This window comes from Mobula hypostoma, chromosome 6, assembly GCF_963921235.1.
Source record: "Mobula hypostoma chromosome 6, sMobHyp1.1, whole genome shotgun sequence".
Lineage (NCBI taxonomy): Eukaryota > Metazoa > Chordata > Chondrichthyes > Myliobatiformes > Myliobatidae > Mobula > Mobula hypostoma.
Window position 1 is genome coordinate 123,783,466 of NC_086102.1, and position 20,037 is coordinate 123,803,502.

At 48.2% G+C, this 20,037-nt stretch overlaps 1 protein-coding gene across 1 annotated transcript in view; it reads right to left on the reverse strand.

The window, feature by feature from the left end:
• Positions 1-10,398: 10,398 nt before the first annotated feature.
• Positions 10,399-20,037, reverse strand: part of LOC134348359 (Krueppel-like factor 7) — an 83,623-nt gene continuing 73,984 nt past the window's right edge. Inside the window, exon 4 of the mRNA XM_063051587.1 lies at positions 10,399-16,385. Coding sequence (XP_062907657.1) covers positions 16,334-16,385 — 52 coding nt within the window. The 3' untranslated portion in view covers positions 10,399-16,333. The remainder of the gene's footprint in view (positions 16,386-20,037) is intronic.

A 20,037-nucleotide genomic window follows, 5' to 3' on the forward strand; every position in this document is an offset into this window, starting at 1 on the left:
GCCATATCTAACTCCCTCTTAAATATAGCCAATGAACTGGCCTCAACTGTTTCCTGTGGCAGAGAATTCCACGGATTCACCACTCTCTATGTGAAGAAGTTTTTCCTCATCTCAGTCCTAAAAGGCTTCCCCTTTATCCTCAAACTGTGACCCCTCATTCTGGACTTCCCCAACATTGGGAACAATCTTCCTGCATCTAGCCTGTCCAATCCCTTTAGGATTTTATACGTTTCAATAAGATCCCCCCTCAATCTTCTAAATTCCAGAGCGTATAAGCCTCGTCGATCCAGTCTTTCATCATATGAAAGTCCTGCCGTCCCAGGAATCGATGTGGTGAACCTTCTTTGTACTCCCTCTATGGCAAGAATGTCTTTCCTCAGATTAGGGGACCAAAACTGCACACAATACTCCAGGTGTGGTCTCTTTCGGTCTGTTTTAAAGAATATCTATGTTCTTGGTTGTAATTTTGTCCGAAATACTACTAAAAATTTTTTTTTTTAAATTCCGAGCAATGAACATCAAGAGTAGCCTGTCCTGGTCCAACTACATTACTGTCCCAGCTAAGAGAATCACCAACGCATCTACTTCCTCAGGAGGCTGAAGAGATTTGGCATGTGCCTGTCGACCCTTAACAATCCTTATCACTGCACCATAGAAAACATTCTGTCTAGCTTGGTATGGCAACTGCTCTGCATGTGACCGTAAGAAAGTTCAGAGAGTTGTGGACACATCTCAGTGAATCATAGACACCAGCCTCCCCTCTATGGGCTCTGCTTTTTCTTCTCGCTGCCTCGGTAAAGCAGCCAGCATAATCAAAGACCCCAACCATCTCCTCCCCTCTCCCACAGGCCAGAAGATACAAAAGCCTGAAAGCAGGTACCATCAACGTCAAGGACAGCTTCTATCCCACTGTTATCACACTCATGAACAGATCTCACGTACAAAGAGATGGACTCTCAACCTCAAAATCCATCTCTTTATGATCTTGCACCTTGTTTACCTACACTGCTCTTTCTCAGTGGATTTTACACTTTATTCTGCATTATTATTGTTTTTACCTTGTTCTACCTCAATGCGCTGTGTAACCATTTGATCTGTTATGAATAATATGCAAGGCAAGCTTTTCACTGTACATGTGACAATGAAACTAATACCAATGCCAAGATAATTTCAAGTGTGGGTATGGTCATTACTGAAGAAGATGGCAGCATATAAGAGGAGGGCAGGAACAAACTTGCAGAGTGGACAAATAATTAGCAGATGAAGATAAATATGAGATGGTGTCCTTTGAGAGGAAGGATTAGGAAGATTAGGAAGGGTGGGGAGAGGAAAGAAATGTGAAGAAATACATTTTTACTGTACGTTGCATCACACGTTAGCAAGGCCAGAATAAAGCAAGAATGAGGAAGCTTGTTAAGCCTGTATTAAACCGTGGTTAAACCACACTGAGTGCTCGTCACATACTTCTGATCACTCTGCTACAGATAAAGGCAGAGCAGACTTTGCTCTGTTTAAATTTACTTTTCCGTTCTACTTAAATGAATAAGACCATAAGACGTAGCAGAATTAGGCCATTTGGCCCATCAAGTCTGCTCCACCATTTCATCATGGCTGATCCAATTTTCCTCTCAGCCCTAATCTCCTGCCTTTTCCCCATGTCCCTTCATGCCCTGACCAATCAAGAATCTATCAACCTCTGCCTTAAATATACATACAAGTGTGGCTACTACAGGCCTGTGGCAATGAATTCCACAGATTCACCATGCTTTGGCTAAAGAAATTCCTCCTCATCTCCATTCTAAAAGGACACCCCTCTATTCTGAGGCTGTGTCCTCTGGTCTTAGACTCTCCCACCATAGGAAACATCCTCTCCACATCCACTCTATCAAGGCCTTTCACCATTCAATAGGTTTCAATGAGGTCACCCCTCATTCTTCTGAATTCCAGTGAATACAGGACCAGAGCCATCAAACGCTCCTCATATGAATAACAAAACCATGAACTTATTTTTCACCTGTATTGTTGCTGCACATTTCTCCCTGCTTCACAGGGTTATCTTCAGACAAAATCCAACTAAAGCGGAGGTTATCAGGAAAAGCAGCCATGTTCTTGGTTAAGGAAATTGATTTTAATAATCACCTCCAGATGAGAGGCTGAGAGGTTTATGGTGGGAATTGCAGAATTTACAGCTTTGGCAGCTGAAGGCAGAGCCATTCACCAGAGGCTAAGACTAAGAGCAGTATAGAGGCTCCTGGTAGTGCTGACCGATGGAGAGCGAGTGAGAGGAAGGGACGGTGCTATGGAAAGGTCTGAAAACAACGCCTCTGAATCAGAACCAGGTTTAGTATCACTGGCACACGCTGTGAAACCTGGTGTTTTGCAGCAGCATTTTAAAAATTAAATAAGTTGTGCAGAAACGTTAGCATCTTAAAATCAAGGTTTTACTGGAGCCAACGTAGACTGGTGAACATGGACATGGAGAGAATGCTTCCAATAGTGGGAGAGTCTAGGACCACAGGGCACAGCCTCGGAATACAAGAATGTCCCTTTAGAACGTTCTTTAGCCAGAGGGTGGTGAATCTGTGGAATTCATTGCCACAGCCACCTGTGGGGGCCAAGTCATTTGCTATGTTTAAAGCTGATGTTTATGGACTCTTGATTAGAAAGGGTGTCAAAGGTTGCAGGGAGAAGGCCGGAGAATGGGGTTGAGGGGGATAATGAATCAGCTATGATAGAATGACAGAGCAAACCCAATGGGACAAATGGCCTAATTCTGCTCCTATGCCTTAGGGTCTCATGTTGAACAATGGTGCTGAGAGGATAGCCCTTGACACAAAGCTGGCAGACAGGCAATGGAATTTTTACTGAAGCAGAAGGACGGAGCCAAAGGCTACAAAGGTGGGATGATAGATTGGCACAAGGGAAAAGTGCTTCACCAGGCAAATTAAAACGGGGAGAGCATCTCATCCCTGCTGAAACGCTGTACTCCAGTTTCCACTCTGACAGCTAACCTCATTCTTTCAGTGAAGTGATCTTGCTCGCTGGAGTGGTGGTAATGATCGTACATTTATTATAGCGAGCACGCAATGTATGAGACCCAGCCTGCTGGGGTGGTGGGGGGTGGGGGGGAACGGAGGAGCTGATGCCTGAATCTTAGACCTCCTTTGAGCTGTGGAAGGGAGCAATACTGTGACAGGCTGCGAGCCACCAGCTTCCGACCTACACCACCTAGAGAATGAATATCACATCTATTCCCAGCCAACCCGTTCCCTTTGTTCTGGGACGTGCCGATGGGAGGCCAAGGGGGCCTGGATGCTTTGGAACAGTCTCAGATTAAATTATCATGATTTCCCTGCAGGGAAATGGCAACCTGCACACCTCGTGACATCTGGCAGTACTTTTCATTCAACTACGCGTGCCTTGGTGTCGATTAAAAAACAAAAAAAAACAAAACCGCTGTTGCTGGAAATCTGAGATAACGGAAGAGACTCAACAGGTCAGGCACCTGTGGAGAGAGAAGCAGCATTTTCTTTTCCGTAGTGCTGCTCATCGCGCTTTGTGGTCACTCAGGTGCTGCCAATTTGCTAACGGGAAGCTCTATCCAGAAGCAAAGGCACAGAAGTTCAGCCTTAGGATTCCCATTGTGGAATACTGATGGATGTCCAGCACCCTCACAAAAACGGCAGGAAGGAAGCACCGTGAATGCTGAGAATTTTAAAATGTGGGGAGTGTTCTGTAGGCCTGTGGTGTCTGAGGAGAAACAGGGTACTTGGGGTTAACTTCCCTGTCCTCCTTCAAAACTACATCCTCGGATGTATTGCTGCTGGTGCTGGTGTGTATTATTATCATGTGTACCAGGCTCCGGGGTGTATGGGGTGAAGGGAGAGGTAGCAGCGTTCATCCATTCTGGGGCCGCTCACCCACCTTCGGCCTGCACCGGACACTCAGCCTTGACCTGTGGCTCCAACAGCTGTCTGCATGCGACAACAGCCACAGCCCAGTTCACCGCTTCGACAGGTGGGCTACACTAGGTGAGGGTAGCCGGCCAGCCTCGTACCCCGGTGAGACAGAGACATGAGCGTCCTGCCATGCAAAGCCAGCTCTGGGGGACTGGACAGATGAAATCAGCCGTGAGATCCAACAGCCAGGAAGGCAGTTCGGCAATGCTCCACGCAAAAAGAAGGGCATGACAAGGTACAGAAGTCATGCTCATCCACTGCAACTAAGGAAGATAAACAACCAATCAATCATCATGGTACAATGAAAACATTTTGCTTGCATACCAGCCAGTCAGAGCACTCCATACATAAGTACACTGAGGTCATACAAAACAATGCAATCAGCAGGCAGACTGGGGGCTTTCAGACTTTCAGTGTCTGAGAGGTCTGTTCAAGACTCTTATAACACTGGGATGGAGTAGTCCTCAAGCCTGGTGGTACTTGCTCTCAAGCATTTGCATCTTCTGCCTGGTGGGACGTGGGAGAAGACAGAATGCCCGGGTTCGGAGGAGTCTTCGATGATGTTGGCTGCTTTCCCAAGGCAGCAGGAAGTGTCACAAGAGTCAATGGAGGGAGGATGGTTTGCGTGATGAACTGGGCTGTGTCCACAACTCACTGCACTTTCTGGAAGTCTTGGGCAGAGCCATTGCTGTACCAAGCCGTGATGCATCCAGATTGGATGCTTTCTACAGTATGTCAATAACAATTGGGGAGGGTTGTGTCTGGAACATCAGGATTTGATAGGTGAGGGCTCCCTTAGCATTATGACAGTGGATACAAGGACCTAGAGTGGGATTAAACAAATCAACTAATGATAAAATACAACTAGGGAAGATCCTCTGTTACCAATTAGATTTTTATTTACCCCCAAGAAATAAAATGTACTGGTGAGGGCAGTTTGGTTAATATCATCTACACAGACTTCAGTAAGGCCTTTGCCAAGGTTCCACGTGGGATTCTGATCTTAAAGAATGCAGCCCAGGGCATAGTGACAAACTGGATCCAGAAACGACTTTTTAACAGAATGTGTGGAGGCTTGTGACCAGTGATACACCAGAGATCACTCCTGGGATCTTTCGTCTTTGCTACACACCATAAGAATTTGGATATGAATGTCAGGAGTACGTTTAGTAAGTTTAGCAATAGCGCTGATCATGAGGAACATAGCCTTAAACTAGAAGATAAAATTGATCAGTTGGTAAGATGGACAGAGCAATGGCAGATGGAGTTTGATTTTGTTAAGTGTGAAGTGATGCATTTTTGGGAGGACCAATATGGTGGGAAATGTATAATAAATGCCAGGGCTCTAGGAACTATCAAAGAACAGAGAGATCTTGGTGCTACTTGGCACTGGGAGTGTGGCGACAACTGTGGGTTGCCCAGGACAATCCGCACTGATTTGATTTGACACAAATGATGTATTTCACTCTATATTTTAATGTACACATGATAAATAAGGCTAATTTTATGGTCCAAGGATCCTTGCAGATACAGCACAGGCAGAATATAAGAGAAGAAGGGTTATGGGCCAACTTCATAAAGCACTGATTAGGCCACAACGGGAATGTTATGAATAGCTTTGGTTTCCACACAATAGAGAAGACAAGATTGCACAGGAGAGCTCATAGAAGATCTTCATTGTATTTTGCCTGGGATGGAGTGTTTCAATATGAGGAGAGATGGGATAGTATTGTTTTCCTTAGAGCAGAGAAGGCTGATAGAGGTACACAAAATTATGAGGGGCATCAATATGGTAGATAGCAGGATTTTTTCCCCTATAACATGGACGTTGAAAGCTAATTATTTTTGGGTGCCATGGCAGCGTAGCAAACAGTGCAACATTATTACAGCTCAGAGCGTCAGGGTCTGGAGTTCAATCCCGCTGTCTTCTGGAAGGAACCTGTGTATGTCCTTCCCATGGAATGTATGGGTTATCTCCGGGTCCTCCAGTTTCCTTCCACAGCCCAAAGACCTACCGAGCAGGTTGATCAGTCATTGTCAATTGCCCGGTGATTAGGTTAGTGTTAAATTGTGATTGCCGGGGGATGCTAGGCAACGGGGGTCAAAGGGCCAGAAGGACCTATTCCACAGTGTATCACTAAGTAACCGTAAATAAATAAAAGGCATGGGTTTAGGGTGTGGGGTAGGAGGTTTAGAGGGAATTTGAAGATTTTTTCCTTCAGAGGGTGGATGTAATCTGGAGTGCACTGTCTGAGAGAGTGATGGAGACGGGTAGAATTGCAACATGCAAGAACATCTGCACGAGCACTCGAATTGCCAAGGCACAGAAGGCCACAGGAATAGTCCTGATAAATGGGAAGTACTTGATGATCAGTATCGATTTGGCAGGAAGGAGGGCCAGTTTCTCTGTTTGACTCCATCACTCAGGATGTTTGACAATTCATACAGGGCAGCATGGCAGTGTGGTTGGCACAGAGCTTTACAGTACCAGCAAACAGGGTTCATTTACCGCTGCTGTCTGCAAGGAGTTTGCATGTTCTCCCCATGACTGCGTGGATTTCCTCCAGGTGCTCCAGATTCCTCCCACAGTCCAAAGACGTACCAATTGGTCATGGTAAATTGTCCCGTGATTAGGCTGGGGTTAAATCGGGGGTTGCTGGGTGGCACGGCTCAAAGGGCCAATAGGACCTATTCTGCACCTTATAAATAAATAAATCCCATTGGGCAGTGGGGGGGGGGGCAGCTTCCAATGCTATCTGCACTTCCTGGATAGGCAACCTTTTAAATCCACGTAACTGAGGCTGAGCGCATTCATTGGCAAAGAGCTGCCCAGTCCAGTGCATTTTCCATTGGCATCCACCCCACAGTCCAGTCAACCCTGGTCTGATGCACAACCATGTCCAATCTATCCCAGTCCAATTTATCTCCTAGTCCATTCCACCCCACAGTCTGATCCACAACCATGTCCAATCTATCCCAGTCCAATTTATCTCCCATTCCATTCCACCCCACAGTCTGATCCACAACCATGTCAAATCTATCCCAGTCCAATTTACCCCCAATTCTATCCCACCCCAGCTAATCTACCTCAGTCCGATCCATCCTCACAGTCTGATCCAACCCTCTATCTAATTCTTCCCCTGTTTTGATTGATCCTTCAGTCTGATATACTCCAGTACAATTCATCTATCTGTCTGAGGACCTGAATGATCTTTCAGGGTGAGTTGACAGGGATGGTGGATCTCGTGAGCTGAAGTCAAGTTCTTCCCCTGTTTTGATTGATCCTTCAGTCTGATATACTCCAGTACAATTCATCTATCTGTCTGAGGACCTGAATGATCTTTCAGGGTGAGTTGACAGGGATGGTGGATCTCGTGAGCTGAAGTCAAGCAGACCAGCCTCTGTAAAAGACTGAAGAACAGTGGTGGCTTCTAGAACACTCCTGTTCCCAAAACAGTTGTATTAGTGTCCAGGACAGCATCTCTGGCACAGGCCATGACTGTACCTTGGGGTGAAATCCCCAGAGAGGATACAGATGGGAGTAGGCTGCCTGCCCCTTAAGCCAATTTCACCATTTTATGTGGCTCTGTTTGAGCACCTTCTATCACTAACCCTCACTACCCACAGAAGATTTGGCCCCGAATCTACTGGTGACCCTGCCTTCCAGGAGTTACCCCAGCCCTCTGTCTCTCCGAAGGTAATCCAGCACTGGACTGGATTTCTCCCTTGTTCAGAGACTCCAATTTCGCCTGAGATCCTTCTCGCCCGATCCAGAGTTGGGGAGGGGAGCAGAAACAGTCAAGGGCAGCAATGTGCCCAGCTAGTATACACCACCCATGGTGAAACTCCCACTCAATCCCCCTCACTGCCTTGTGATTTAGAATTGGGGCTGGATGAATCTAGGGATACATTAGAAAGTTAGAACTTTCCAGGGACTTATAAAGTTGCACGTTGTGTCCTGTGACATCCCATTCTCACTTCTGGGTAGCCAGATGGGAATTGGCAGGCGGATTTCCCCATCTTCCCACTCCCGCCCAGCCTTCGTGGACCAGGGCCCTTTCCAGTAAAACACGCTGGATACACAGAGAATAGACTCAGGAATAAGAACAGTAATTAAATCTTTCTGTCTAGACACCAGTTCTAAAGGAGCCGTGAGTGCCAGGAATGACAATCACTCATCTCCAGTGTGCAGGCTCAGCGCCCGGGTGTGATCTGCGGCAGAAAGAACATGAATAACATATCAGTAAAAGTACTTCCAGCGAGAGGGAGTTAGGCGATGATTACAAGTAAACACAAAGGAATTTACCCAGGGCAGAAACACCAGCTAGGGCACCAATGGCCATAATATTTCTTTCCCTTTTGATCTTCAACCTTTCATGTGGCCACTTTTCATCTGCAATCCTCCTGATGTACCAGCCCCTGCAGCAGCTAGCACAATGCTTTACAGCTGTCAGCTGTGAGATTGGAGTTCGAATCCCACTGCTGCCCGTAAGGAATTGGTACCTTCTCCCCGTGACCTGTATGGATTTCCTCCGGGTGTTCCGGTTTCCTCCCATTCCAAAAAATGCGCACATTAAGTTTAGTAAGTTGTGGGCGTGCTATTCCAGTGCAAGAAGTGTGGCAACCCTTGCAGGCTGCCCTCAGCACAATCCTGATTTGATTTGAAGCAAACGGGTGCATTTCACTGTACATTTTGATGATCTACATTAGACAAATAATGAAAATCTTTATTCTAATCCTACTTCTGTGAAAATTTGGCAATTAGGCTGCAGCTAACTGCTGAGCTGCCTTGAACCATTATGGTGCTTCTGTTGATCATTCTCCCTCAGAACTGTCGGGAGAGGGGGTTGTCCCAGGATTTAGACCCAGTGTCCAAAAAGTACCACTGATGGATTTTTTCTCCCTCAAATCAGGATGGTGCGTGACTTGGAGGGAAAACTGTTGGTGGGCAGGGGGTCATCCAGATGCCCTTGCCCTTCTCGGGTGGTAGAGGTGGTGGGTTGGAAGAAGATGGTGGGAGTAACAGCAGTGCATTTTGTGTACACTATTTGCTGGTGATGGAAGGAATAAACATTATCGAGCATTTGGCTGGAATACGGCTTCATCCTGACTGGTAATAAGCTTGTTAGAGCTACACTCATCTGCGTAACCACATCCCTAACAGGCCGTGTAAGATGGCGGCTGGCTCGGGGAAATCAGGAGGCGAAGGACTCATCACAATGTCCCCATCCTCTGATCTCCTCTGGTGGACGTAATATTTGTCAGCCTGGTGCATTTGAGCTTCTGATCAATAGCAACCCTAGGATGACTTCTCTTTAAGGTAAAGATTAGCTTTATTTGTCACTTGGAAATATACAGTGAAACGCACCTTTGTATTAAATCAAATTAGCAATGATTCTGCCGAGCAGCCTGCAAATGATAGCGATGCCATTGAATACTAAGAGGATGTGGATAGCTCTCTCTCTTGTTGGAGATGGTCTTTGTCTGTGCAGCAATTCTCAACCACTTTACTGATGACCACTGAGTCCCTTTCCATTCACATTGTAGCCTGTCGCTTACTGGGGACAGAAAAAGAATCCGAGGCAAGTGCTCTGAGTGAGTTATGTAATGTATTCAGCTACCTACAGTACACCACACACCCTGGCTCAGCTCAGAAACTTAACATTTGGGAATATCATTAGAGTAACACAATGTACTACAGTTGTCCATGTTTCACTGTGTGCTCTGTGGGTGTATCTCTGCACTGTCCTCCATTGCTGAGAAAAACACAGAGGAGCAGCTTTACAACAATTAGCACACAGACTTCATTTCCCCTTCTCACGTACAAGAGCAGAGTTTAGTGAGTTCCTTGGGAACTCTCTTGAGTATCATCTCCAACTGGCTGTACCCCTGATGTCTGCATTATGGTGATCACTCTTCCCCACCCACCACTGTGATCACTGTTCCCCGCCCACATTATGGTGATCACTCTTCCCCACCCACATTATGGTGATCAATCTTCCCCACACGCATTATGATGATCACTCTTCCCCACCCACATTACGATGATCACTCTTCCCCACCCGCATTATGGTGATCAATCTTCCCTACACGTGTTATGATGATCACTCCTCCCCACCCGCATTACGATGATCACTCTTCCCCACCCTATCACTTTGCGGTCTCAGGCCAAGTTCCTCTCCCTTATGTCAGTTAAATGGGCAACATGCTAACAGGTGCATTTTCAAAGTTAGCATCCACTACAACACAGCAGTGACATACAGAACTACAATGAACGTCAATTACAGTAAACCTAAGTGGTGAAAGAGGTTTAAGCACCCGACTGAGCATCTCCTGCCTTTACGTGGAATATTTTTAGATAGGCATTCTTAATGTCAACTTTTTCGCCATGTTACCTACATGTCAAGGCACCCTATACCAACAGAATCAGAATCAGAATCAGGTTTATTATCACCAGCATATGTCGTGAAATTTGTTAAACTTAGCAGCAGCAGTACAATGCAATACATTATAATATAGAAAAAAATAAATCAATTACAGTAAGTATATATATTAAATAGTTAAATTAAAATAGTGCAAAACAAAGTTAGGGAAAGAACCAACAGACATTGTATATTGTTTGCATTTTTTTAATTACGTGTTCATAAATTGCACACATCAAAATAAAAAAAGGACACAAGCCATATATTTCAGGCCGAGCATATTCTACTGTATTCTACACATATTACATTCTTAAATAAAAATGCTCCACATAACAAATTTTGCATAGATATCTTACAATACCAATTTAAAAAAGAATTAGGAAACAGACCAGTAACAAAAATAAATTTTTCTTCTGTTAATAATTTTGTAACATTAACGTACTACCATCATATAATACAAAGAATAGTTTTTCGTAAGACTCTTTGTACAGTAAAACTGACAAACAGTGGAACAGAAAAGAACAAAACAAAAAGAAATAAAAGAAGGAACAAAAAGAAATTAAACAGAAAAGAAAATCTTCAGGGGCGGGTATGTGGAACTCTGAGATGGCCTGAGTAATGGCATCTTCCTCATTCAATATCCAATCATTTACACCCTCTCGATTCCGACATGGATTCCCAAATATACGTCCCCTTTAATCCACTCTACACATCACCTTGTCCTAACAAGATTTTTTTTACACTTAGCTCTTTTACATTTGAGGTCCAGTATGTCACCACTGAATATGCACATATCCAAAAACATAATACCGAGAACATCATGTTGGGTGTGGTGGGTGGAGGTGAAGGAGGGTGGATTTAGCAATTGTGTGCTGGCACTTGAGAAGTCTCCTGGAATGGTACAGGATCCCCTGTCATTAGGAGAATCCCAGACAGTGAATATTACAATTGTAACACCCCCTCTCTCCACACCCACCAGCACCCCACCCCTGACGAACGGCCTTCCTAAGTATTTCAGCTGCTGTATGTGGAGAGTGCGATATGGTTACCAAGGAAACAGGTGGGGGCAGGCATGACAGACATACGAAGAGCTCTACACCTCCAATTTCCTCCGAATTACTCTGGCACTGCCCTAGATTTTCCAGGAACTGAAGATTAATCCCCTCGGGTGCTGGTGCGGGCAGCACACGGGAAAAGAACCATACTCTACACACACGTGCACACTCAACCATGCTTCTGAAGATAGATTTGCTCCACGACGAAGCCATTTTGCCAAATTTGCAGGTGACTAGATCTCCAAACTAATGCCCCAACCTTCTGATGCAAGCACATACACGCACAAAACAAAATAAATAACCTAACTCAAAGTAACAGGACAGAGAAACAGATAGCATACAGGAGCAGGAGTCAGAGTGGAGTATGTACCCTGTATAGAACTGACCCTAATCCTATACCAATAATAAAAACACAATCAAACAGCTGAAAGACATGGTTATATTTGATCCCTCAATGATAACGTAGAACCTTATATTGGCCTTCAGGGATTATGCACCAAAACACAGGAGACACGTTTTCATCTGAAGCTTGGTTGACAATTCCAATAACGTCTCCTTGGATACAACAGAGTACATACTACGCTTTGTTGTTATAGTTGAAAGGCAGGAAACTTGAGAGGGCAGAGACACGAGGTGTAGATCGGTGTTTACACATGAATATAATAGTTGCTCTCAATTAACAAGCTTGCTATTTTGAACATTATACTTAATCAAGGTTTACACTTGCCCCGGGCCAGCGTCTGATGTAGGACACTCTCCCATCTTTGTGTTACACTGCAGGTGGGCTGGGCTACCGGACTCAGAGGGGGAAAAAAAAAGAGGGCAATGCCCTCACTTGCCACTTGCTGCCCACCCTGACCTCCAATACCAGGGAAGAGGTGCCCTTCCCCACTGCTGGAACTGGAGCCTTGCCCTGGGAGAAGTCCACAGGAAAAGGAAGCTGTTGCATGCAAATATCTGGGAGAAAAGTCATAGGGGTATTAAAAAAAGTAACTTTCTTTGGAATTCTTCATTGCACGATATTGGTTAATAAATGAGAGCTGGCTTGGATGCTCAACAGAGGCAAGGGATAGCCCAGCCCGTTCTAGAAACCAGTGCCCATCTACTAACTAGCCAGCGCAGTAAGGATGGGCCAGTCAGTCGACCAATGGCAGAAGCGGCACGTTTGGTGGTCACCTGACAACAGGTGCAGGATGCCAGCTGGGGGCCAGAGGTCAGCACCAATGGCCAAGCTCCAACTTTGTTTTCTGGAAGCCAATCACCAGGAGAATGCTAGCCCTCGGGATCAGTGGGCCAGAATGCACCCGCCTCATAGCTTTACCGCCCGGGGCCCCACCTGGAGGCGAGTTCCTGCTGCGATGCCAAGTAACAGAGGTGGGGGGGGCGGGGGAGAGAGGGGAATGTGCCAGCAACGGTGATGCAGCAGAGGGCATTCTGGTACCTTGGGCCTTCTGCACGACCAGCATCCGTCGCTGTGTCGTGAAGAGCAGTCGAGGGCAGAACTTTGTGTGACTGGGACTGGCCGGTCAAATGCCGCAGGGCCTTGAGAAAACACTGCTGCATTTTCTGTAGGCTGCAATAGAGGGCAGGCCGTAGCCCAAGTGCCCTCAGGAGGGGCTGGGTCTGCTGTGGGGATGGGTGGGAATCGATGGGTTGAACCAATCCCCTCCTCCAACCATGCTAGATCAATACTTGGCTTCACTGCAAGGTTAAGTATTATCAACAGCCAAGCAACAGCACTTGGGAGTCATCGACTGAAGGACAGGGAAGTTCTGGCAGTAACAGACGGCTTGAAACAAGGTGGAGAACATTCTGGCACAATTGACATTTTTGGAACCAGGAAGGCCAGGATGATGTGACAGTATGTAAAGGCCCTGACTGTCACTCACCCCGAGGAACAAAAAAGCTGCTGGAAAAATTGAGACGCAGTTCACCAAAGGCTAGGCCCTGGGAGTACCACTCAGCTTGGAGAGCACCACTCAACAACAGTGCCCCCCACCCCCCGCACCAGCTCCAAATTCCCATTTCTATCAGCAAGATGCAGGGACACTAATGAGCAATGTGGTCAGAATTTATGTAAATTCGGGTGACTGGCAACGCATGGAAAAGAAACATCACCAATCACCACTTAAGCAACTGTAATCAGATTGCTCCGACTGGGCATTTTAAAGTTGCAGCTCTGCCCATTTGGAATGACTTTTGGATATCAAAGATCTCCAATCAAAATCTTGAATTAATGGTCTGCCAATTCATCCGATCCATGGGATGAGCTGTCGTCCAAAAGAGAAAAAAATGGCTCACACCCTGGTACAAGAGGGAGGGGGCTTGAGTGGGCTGGGACTGAGGGCTGTACAGCGGGCAGACCAAGCCCACCTTGCATGGCTGTAGACCACCTCCAACAAAGGCCTAGCAGTCAGTGTGAGGACAACTTCCACCCCATGCAAGAGACATCTTGGGTAACATTTTGGCAGAACAGAGCAGAGAGGGAAAAGAAACAGAATAAGTCTTATAGACAAATTGAGGGAGAGAGAGGAATCAATAAATATTCAATCCACACAATATAATAAACACTGGAGTTTGGATTTTTGGGCTGCTGAAAATATCCAGGAATTCTTGTTCTGTGATCACTTCAAACCAAATTAAACTGACCTGTTTGGACTTATTCAGCATGCTCCAGGCCTCCAAAGGGCGAATAAAGTGTAAATTAAAATAAGACATTGCCTGTGTTGTTTATTTATTTCTCCCCTCCCCTCAGTGTACATTGAAAGAGTCCCCCACCCCTCCCAGACCACCCATAACAAATAAAGCCACTGTGAATGGGGTAGGTTAGGAAGAATCAGAGAGGGTAGATCAGGCTGGCATTCTCAAGGTGTGCGTCCCTGACTGACCAGCACCATGAGCAGCCGGCTGCGCCGAGAACGGTCGAGACCAGCCGAAGAGCAGCAAGGGGACCAAACTAAGGCCTTGTGCTGGGGCAGATTGGCACCTACGAGGACGAGAGGCAGCATTCTGGGGCCAGGAGCTAGGTAAGGCACAAAGCCCAGTGAGTCGTGGCCACTGCGGGCTTTCACTACCGTGACCGAGCCGAGTCGAGGAGAATCCCGCTGTGGTAAAGTGCCCGTACCCCATCGTGTTGCTCTAGTCTATTGGCTTACTTTCAGGAGCTTTGAATGAAGGACACAGCGATCAACAAGAATTTTCTCTGGAAGCCTGGATGTAGGAGGCCAGAGAGAGCCAAGGATAGAAAAGGCTTTCCTGTTACATTGCACAAGTTTGATACACGTCCTCAACAATCCTTCACTTGTTCCACAGCTCCACACAGCCCATTAACTGGAAGGGAGGATGCTTACCCATGGAATTCTCTCCTCCACCTGCTGCAGCGGTTGGGGAAGTTGGGCTGGACTGACCAAGAGCTTTCGAAAGGTTCTGACAAGCCAGTGGCCAATACCTTCCCTGCTGTAGGCTGGAATTTTGAGCTCCGTGCTAGGCTGTTCCCGTCCCTATCCCATGTGGATCGCCGCACACTATCACCTCCCCCCCCAACCTCAATTCCAAAAAGGCTATACCATTACCAGGTGCCTTGTGACTAAGGTCATTGGAAGCCAAGCCGTGGAAAGGTGCAGGGAGTCACTGTGCTCCCTTCTGCACTAACAGGGCCGGGGCAGCAGGTGCCAACGTGCCCCTTGTTCCAGCAATGCCACAAAACTCAGTAGCTGGATCAGTAAACGAATTGGGGAGGCCTTTGGAGATGGGTTTGGGATAAAGGGCTGGTGCTCTTCAGTGCTGAATGGCTACCCCAATCTTTGGTTTGCCTGGGCGACCTCAAACTGCGCACCGAAAATGGGCAAGGCAGGCAGTTGAAGGTGGGGTACCAGGGAGGTTACCATTGGCAACTGAGTCGGCAACCACGCTTCCTCCCAGAGCGGGCAAGAGGCCAGAGGAAGGAGACTAGTTGACACTTTAACCAAGACCTGGAGTATTACAGGGGAAGGAGTGCTAGGCTACTGAAAGGGAAGGGAGTGGGGAGTGGGTGTGGGGAGATGGGGGCAATATCCTTTTTCGTTACCATGACAATGTGCCCCCAAATCCACAAGGTCAATCAAGCATTGCCACGAGTGTTTCAGCAAACCCTCCCCTCGCCACCAACCATCGGATTGGCCCAAGCCAGCTGTCTGTCAACTCATCCTTCCAGGCTTTGAGGTGGTGTACTTGGGAAGGCGCGGCTGGCTCAGTGCGGTGAAAGAGGGGCAGGAAAGAGCGGGCAAGGCCCAGCAACCACCTTTGGTCACCACATCCAAATTTCACTGCGAAAATGTCCCTCTCCCTTTGGGGTGCAGGTGGATAGTCTCCAGAGTCCCATTCCATCCCGGTTCCGACAGCTATGAATTCATCCACAAGAGGCTGGCATCGGCTAGGGTCCAGTCGGCACCACGGTCACATGATGCTGATCCCCTCCCCCCCCACCCCACCCCCCCCAACCACCGATTCCTCCTGAAATGCCTGCCAATCAGTCTTCAGAGGCCTGCCATTGTTTTGATTTGTATCTGGAGCAGAACAGGGTGTGTTGGAATCAACAGTTAGAAGGCCGGGTGATATACACACTCGCACTGCAAAGGCTTGGAAAGTGGTGTCAAGTTTGTAATCCCCTTTGGTTTCCATGGCAACAGAAATCCAAATGCAATTAAGTCAGCAGTTGTTTGGCAGTGTCTAATCGACTGGGTAAGGCAAGGCCAAGAGATAGAGAGTGTGTGTTGTTTGCATCTGGAGATGAAGAGCGTGCACACGCGCACATGCTCATGGTAACATGGCAATAAGGCAACCACATGTCTGTGCTCTTCGCATAGAGGTCCTTCCCCCGTTAACAGTCATGCCATGGTATCCTGTGGGCTCCCTCCGCTCAGACGTGTCGCTTCATGTGAAGGGCCAGGTGATCCGATCGGGAGAAGCACCTGAAGAAGGAAAGAGCCGACGGCATCAAAATACGTACGCTACAGCAGGCTTCCCTCTGCCCCTCCGCACCCCCAGGCTCATCCACGGGATGGCCAACAAGCCAGTGATGTTAACTTCCTTCCCACTCAGGAGTTCATCCCAGAATTCCACCTCTGGGAAGAGATGTACAAAGGTGTCTAAAGACAGTGAGTGGACTATAATACTTGTGTACACCTCTGTCTTACTGGGAATGCTCCACCTGTGTTCACCTGTCTGACTGGGAATGCTCCTCCTGTGTACACCTGTCTGACTGGGAATGCTCCACCTCCGTACACCTGTCTGACTGGGAATGCTCTCCTGTGTACACCTGTCTGATTGGGAATGCTCCTCCTGTGTACACCTGTCTGACTGGGAATGCTCCACCTGTGTACACCTGTCTGACTGGGAATGCTCCAACTCTGTACACCTGTCTGACTGGCAATGCTCCTCCTGTGTACACCTGTCTGACTGGGAATGCTCCAACTCTGTACACCTGTCTGACTGGGAATGCTCCTCCTGTGTACACCTGTCTGACTGGGAATGCTCCTCCTGTGTACACCTGTCCGACTGGGAATGCTCTCCTGTGTTCACCTGTCTGACTGGGAATGCTCCACCTGTGTACACCTGTCTGGGAATGCTCCTTCTGTGTACACCTGTCTGACTGGGAATGCTCCACCTCAGTACACCTGTCTGACTGGGAATGCTCCTCCTGTGTACACCAGTCTGACAGGGAATGCTCCTCCTGTGTACACCTGTCTGACTGGGAATGCTCTCCTGTGTACACTGTCTGACTGGGAATACTCCACCTCTGTACACCTGTCTGACTGGGAATGCTCCTCCTGTGTACACCTGTCTGACTGAGAATGCTCCACCTCTGTACACCTGTTTGACAGGGAATGCTCCTCCTGTGTACACCTGTCTGACTGGGAATGCTCCACCTCTGTACACCTGTTTGACAGGGAATGCTCCTCCTGTGTACACCTGTCTGACTGGGAATGCTCTCCTGTGTACACCTGTCTGACTGGGAATGCTCCACCTGTGTACACCTGTCTGACTGGGAATGCTCCACCTGTGTACACCTGTCTGACTGAGAATGCTCCACCTCTGTACACCTGTCTGACAGGGAATGCTCCTTCTGTGTACACCTGTCTGACTGGGAATGCTCCACTTGTGTACACATGTCTGACTGGGAATGCTCCCCCTGTGTACACCTGTCTGACTGGGAATGCTCTCCTGTGTACACCTGTCTGACTGGGAATGCTCCTCCTGTGTACACCTGTCTGACTGGGAATGCTCCACCTCAGTACACCTGTCTGACTGGGAATGCTCCTCCTGTGTACACCTGTCTGACTGGGAATGCTCCTCTTGTGTACACTGTCTGACTGGGAATACTCCACCTGTGTACACTGTCTGACTGGGAATGCTCCTCCTGTGTACACCTGTCCGACTGGGAATGCTCTCCTGTGTTCACCTGTCTGACTGGGAATGCTCCACCTGTGTACACCTGTCTGACTGGGAATGCTCCACCTGTGTACACCTGTCTGACTGGGAATGCTCCTTCTGTGTACACCTGTCTGACTGGGAATGCTCCTCCTGTGTACACCTGTCTGACTGGGAATGCTCCTCCTGTGTACACCTGTCTGACTGGGAATGCTCCTCCTGTGTACACCTGTCTGACTGGGAATGCTCTCCTGTGTACACCTGTCTGACTGGGAATGCTCCACCTGTGTAAACCTGTCTGACTGGGAATGCTCCTCCTGTGTACACCTGTCTGACTGGGAATGCTCCAACTCTGTACACCTGTCTGACTGGGAATGCTCCTCCTGTGTACACATGTCTCACTGGGAATGCTCCAACTCTGTACACCTGTCTGACTGGGAATGCTCCCCCTGTGTACACCTGTCTGACTGGGAATGCTCCACCTGTGTACATCTGTCTGACTGGGAATGCTCCACCTCTGTACACCTGTCTGACTGGGAATGCTCTCCTGTGTACACCTGTCTGACTGGGAATGCTCCCCCTGTGTACACCTGTCTGACTGGGAATGCTCCACCTGTGTACATCTGTCTGACTGGGAATGCTCCACCTCTGTACACCTGTCTGACTGGGAATGCTCTCCTGTGTACACCTGTCTGACTGGGAATGCTCCACCTCTGTACACCTGTCCGACTGGGAATGCTCTCCTGTGTTCACCTGTCCGACTGGGAATGCTCCACCTGTGTACACATGTCTCACTGGGAATGCTCCACCTGTGTACACCTGTCTGACTGGGAATGCTCCTCCTGTGTACACCTGTCTGACTGGGAATGCTCCTCCTGTGTACACCTGTCTGACTGGGAATGCTCTCCTGTGTACACCTGTCTGACTGGGAATGCTCCTCCTGTGTACACCTGTCTGACTGGGAATGCTCCTCCTGTGTACACCTGTCTGACTGGGAATGCTCCACCTGTGAACACCTGTCTGACTGGGAATGCTCCACCTCTGTACACCTGTCTGACTGGGAATGCTCCTCCTGTGTACACCTGTCTGACTGGGAATGCTCCTCCTGTGTACACTGTCTGACTGGGAATGCTCCACCTCTGTACACCTGTCTGACTGGGAATGCTCCTCCTGTGTTCACCTGTCTGACTGGGAATGCTCCTCCTGTGTACACCTGTCTGACTGGGAATGCTCCATCTGTGTACACCTGTCCGACTGGGAATGCTCCACCTCTGTACACCTGTCTGACTGGGAATGCTCTCCTGTGGACACCTGTTTGACTGGGAATGCTGCACCTCTGTACAACTGTCTGACTGGGAATGCTCTTCCTGTGTACACCTGTCTGACTGGGAATGCTCTCCTGTGTACACCTGTCTGACTGGGAATGCTCCACCTCTGTACACCTGTCCGACTGGGAATGCTCTCCTGTGTTTACCTGTCTGGGAATTCTCCTCCTGTGTACACCTGTCTGACTGGGAATGCTCCATCTGTGTACACCTGTCTGACTGGGAATGCTCCTTCTGTGTACACCTGTCTGACTGGGAATGCTCCACCTCTGTACACCTGTCTCACTGGGAATGCTCCTCCTGTGTACACCTGTCTGACTGGGAATGCTCCTCCTGTGTACACCTGTCTGACTGGGAATTTTCCCCTGTGTACAACTGTCTGACTGGGAATGCTCTCCTGTGTTCACCTGTCTGACTGGGAATGCTCCACCTGTGTACACCTGTCTGACTGGGAATGCTCCAACTCTGTACACCTGTCTGACTGGGAATGCTCCACCTGTGTACACCTGTCTGACTGGGAATGCTCCTCCTGTGTACACCTGTCCGACTGGGAATGCTCCTCCTGTGTACACCTGTCTGACTGGGAATGATCCACCTGTGTACACCTGTCTGACTGGGAATGCTCCTCCTGTGTACACCTGTCTGACTGGGAATGCTGTCCTGCGTACACCTGTCTGACTGGGAATGCTCCTCCTGCGTACACCTGTCTGACTGGGAATGCTCCATCTGTGTGGCCCGACTGGGAATGCTCCACCTGTGCACACCTGCCTGACTGGGAATGCTCTCCTGTGGACACCTGTCTGACTGGGAATGCTCCACCTCTGTACACCTGTCTGACTGGGAATGCTCTTACTGTGTACACCTGTCT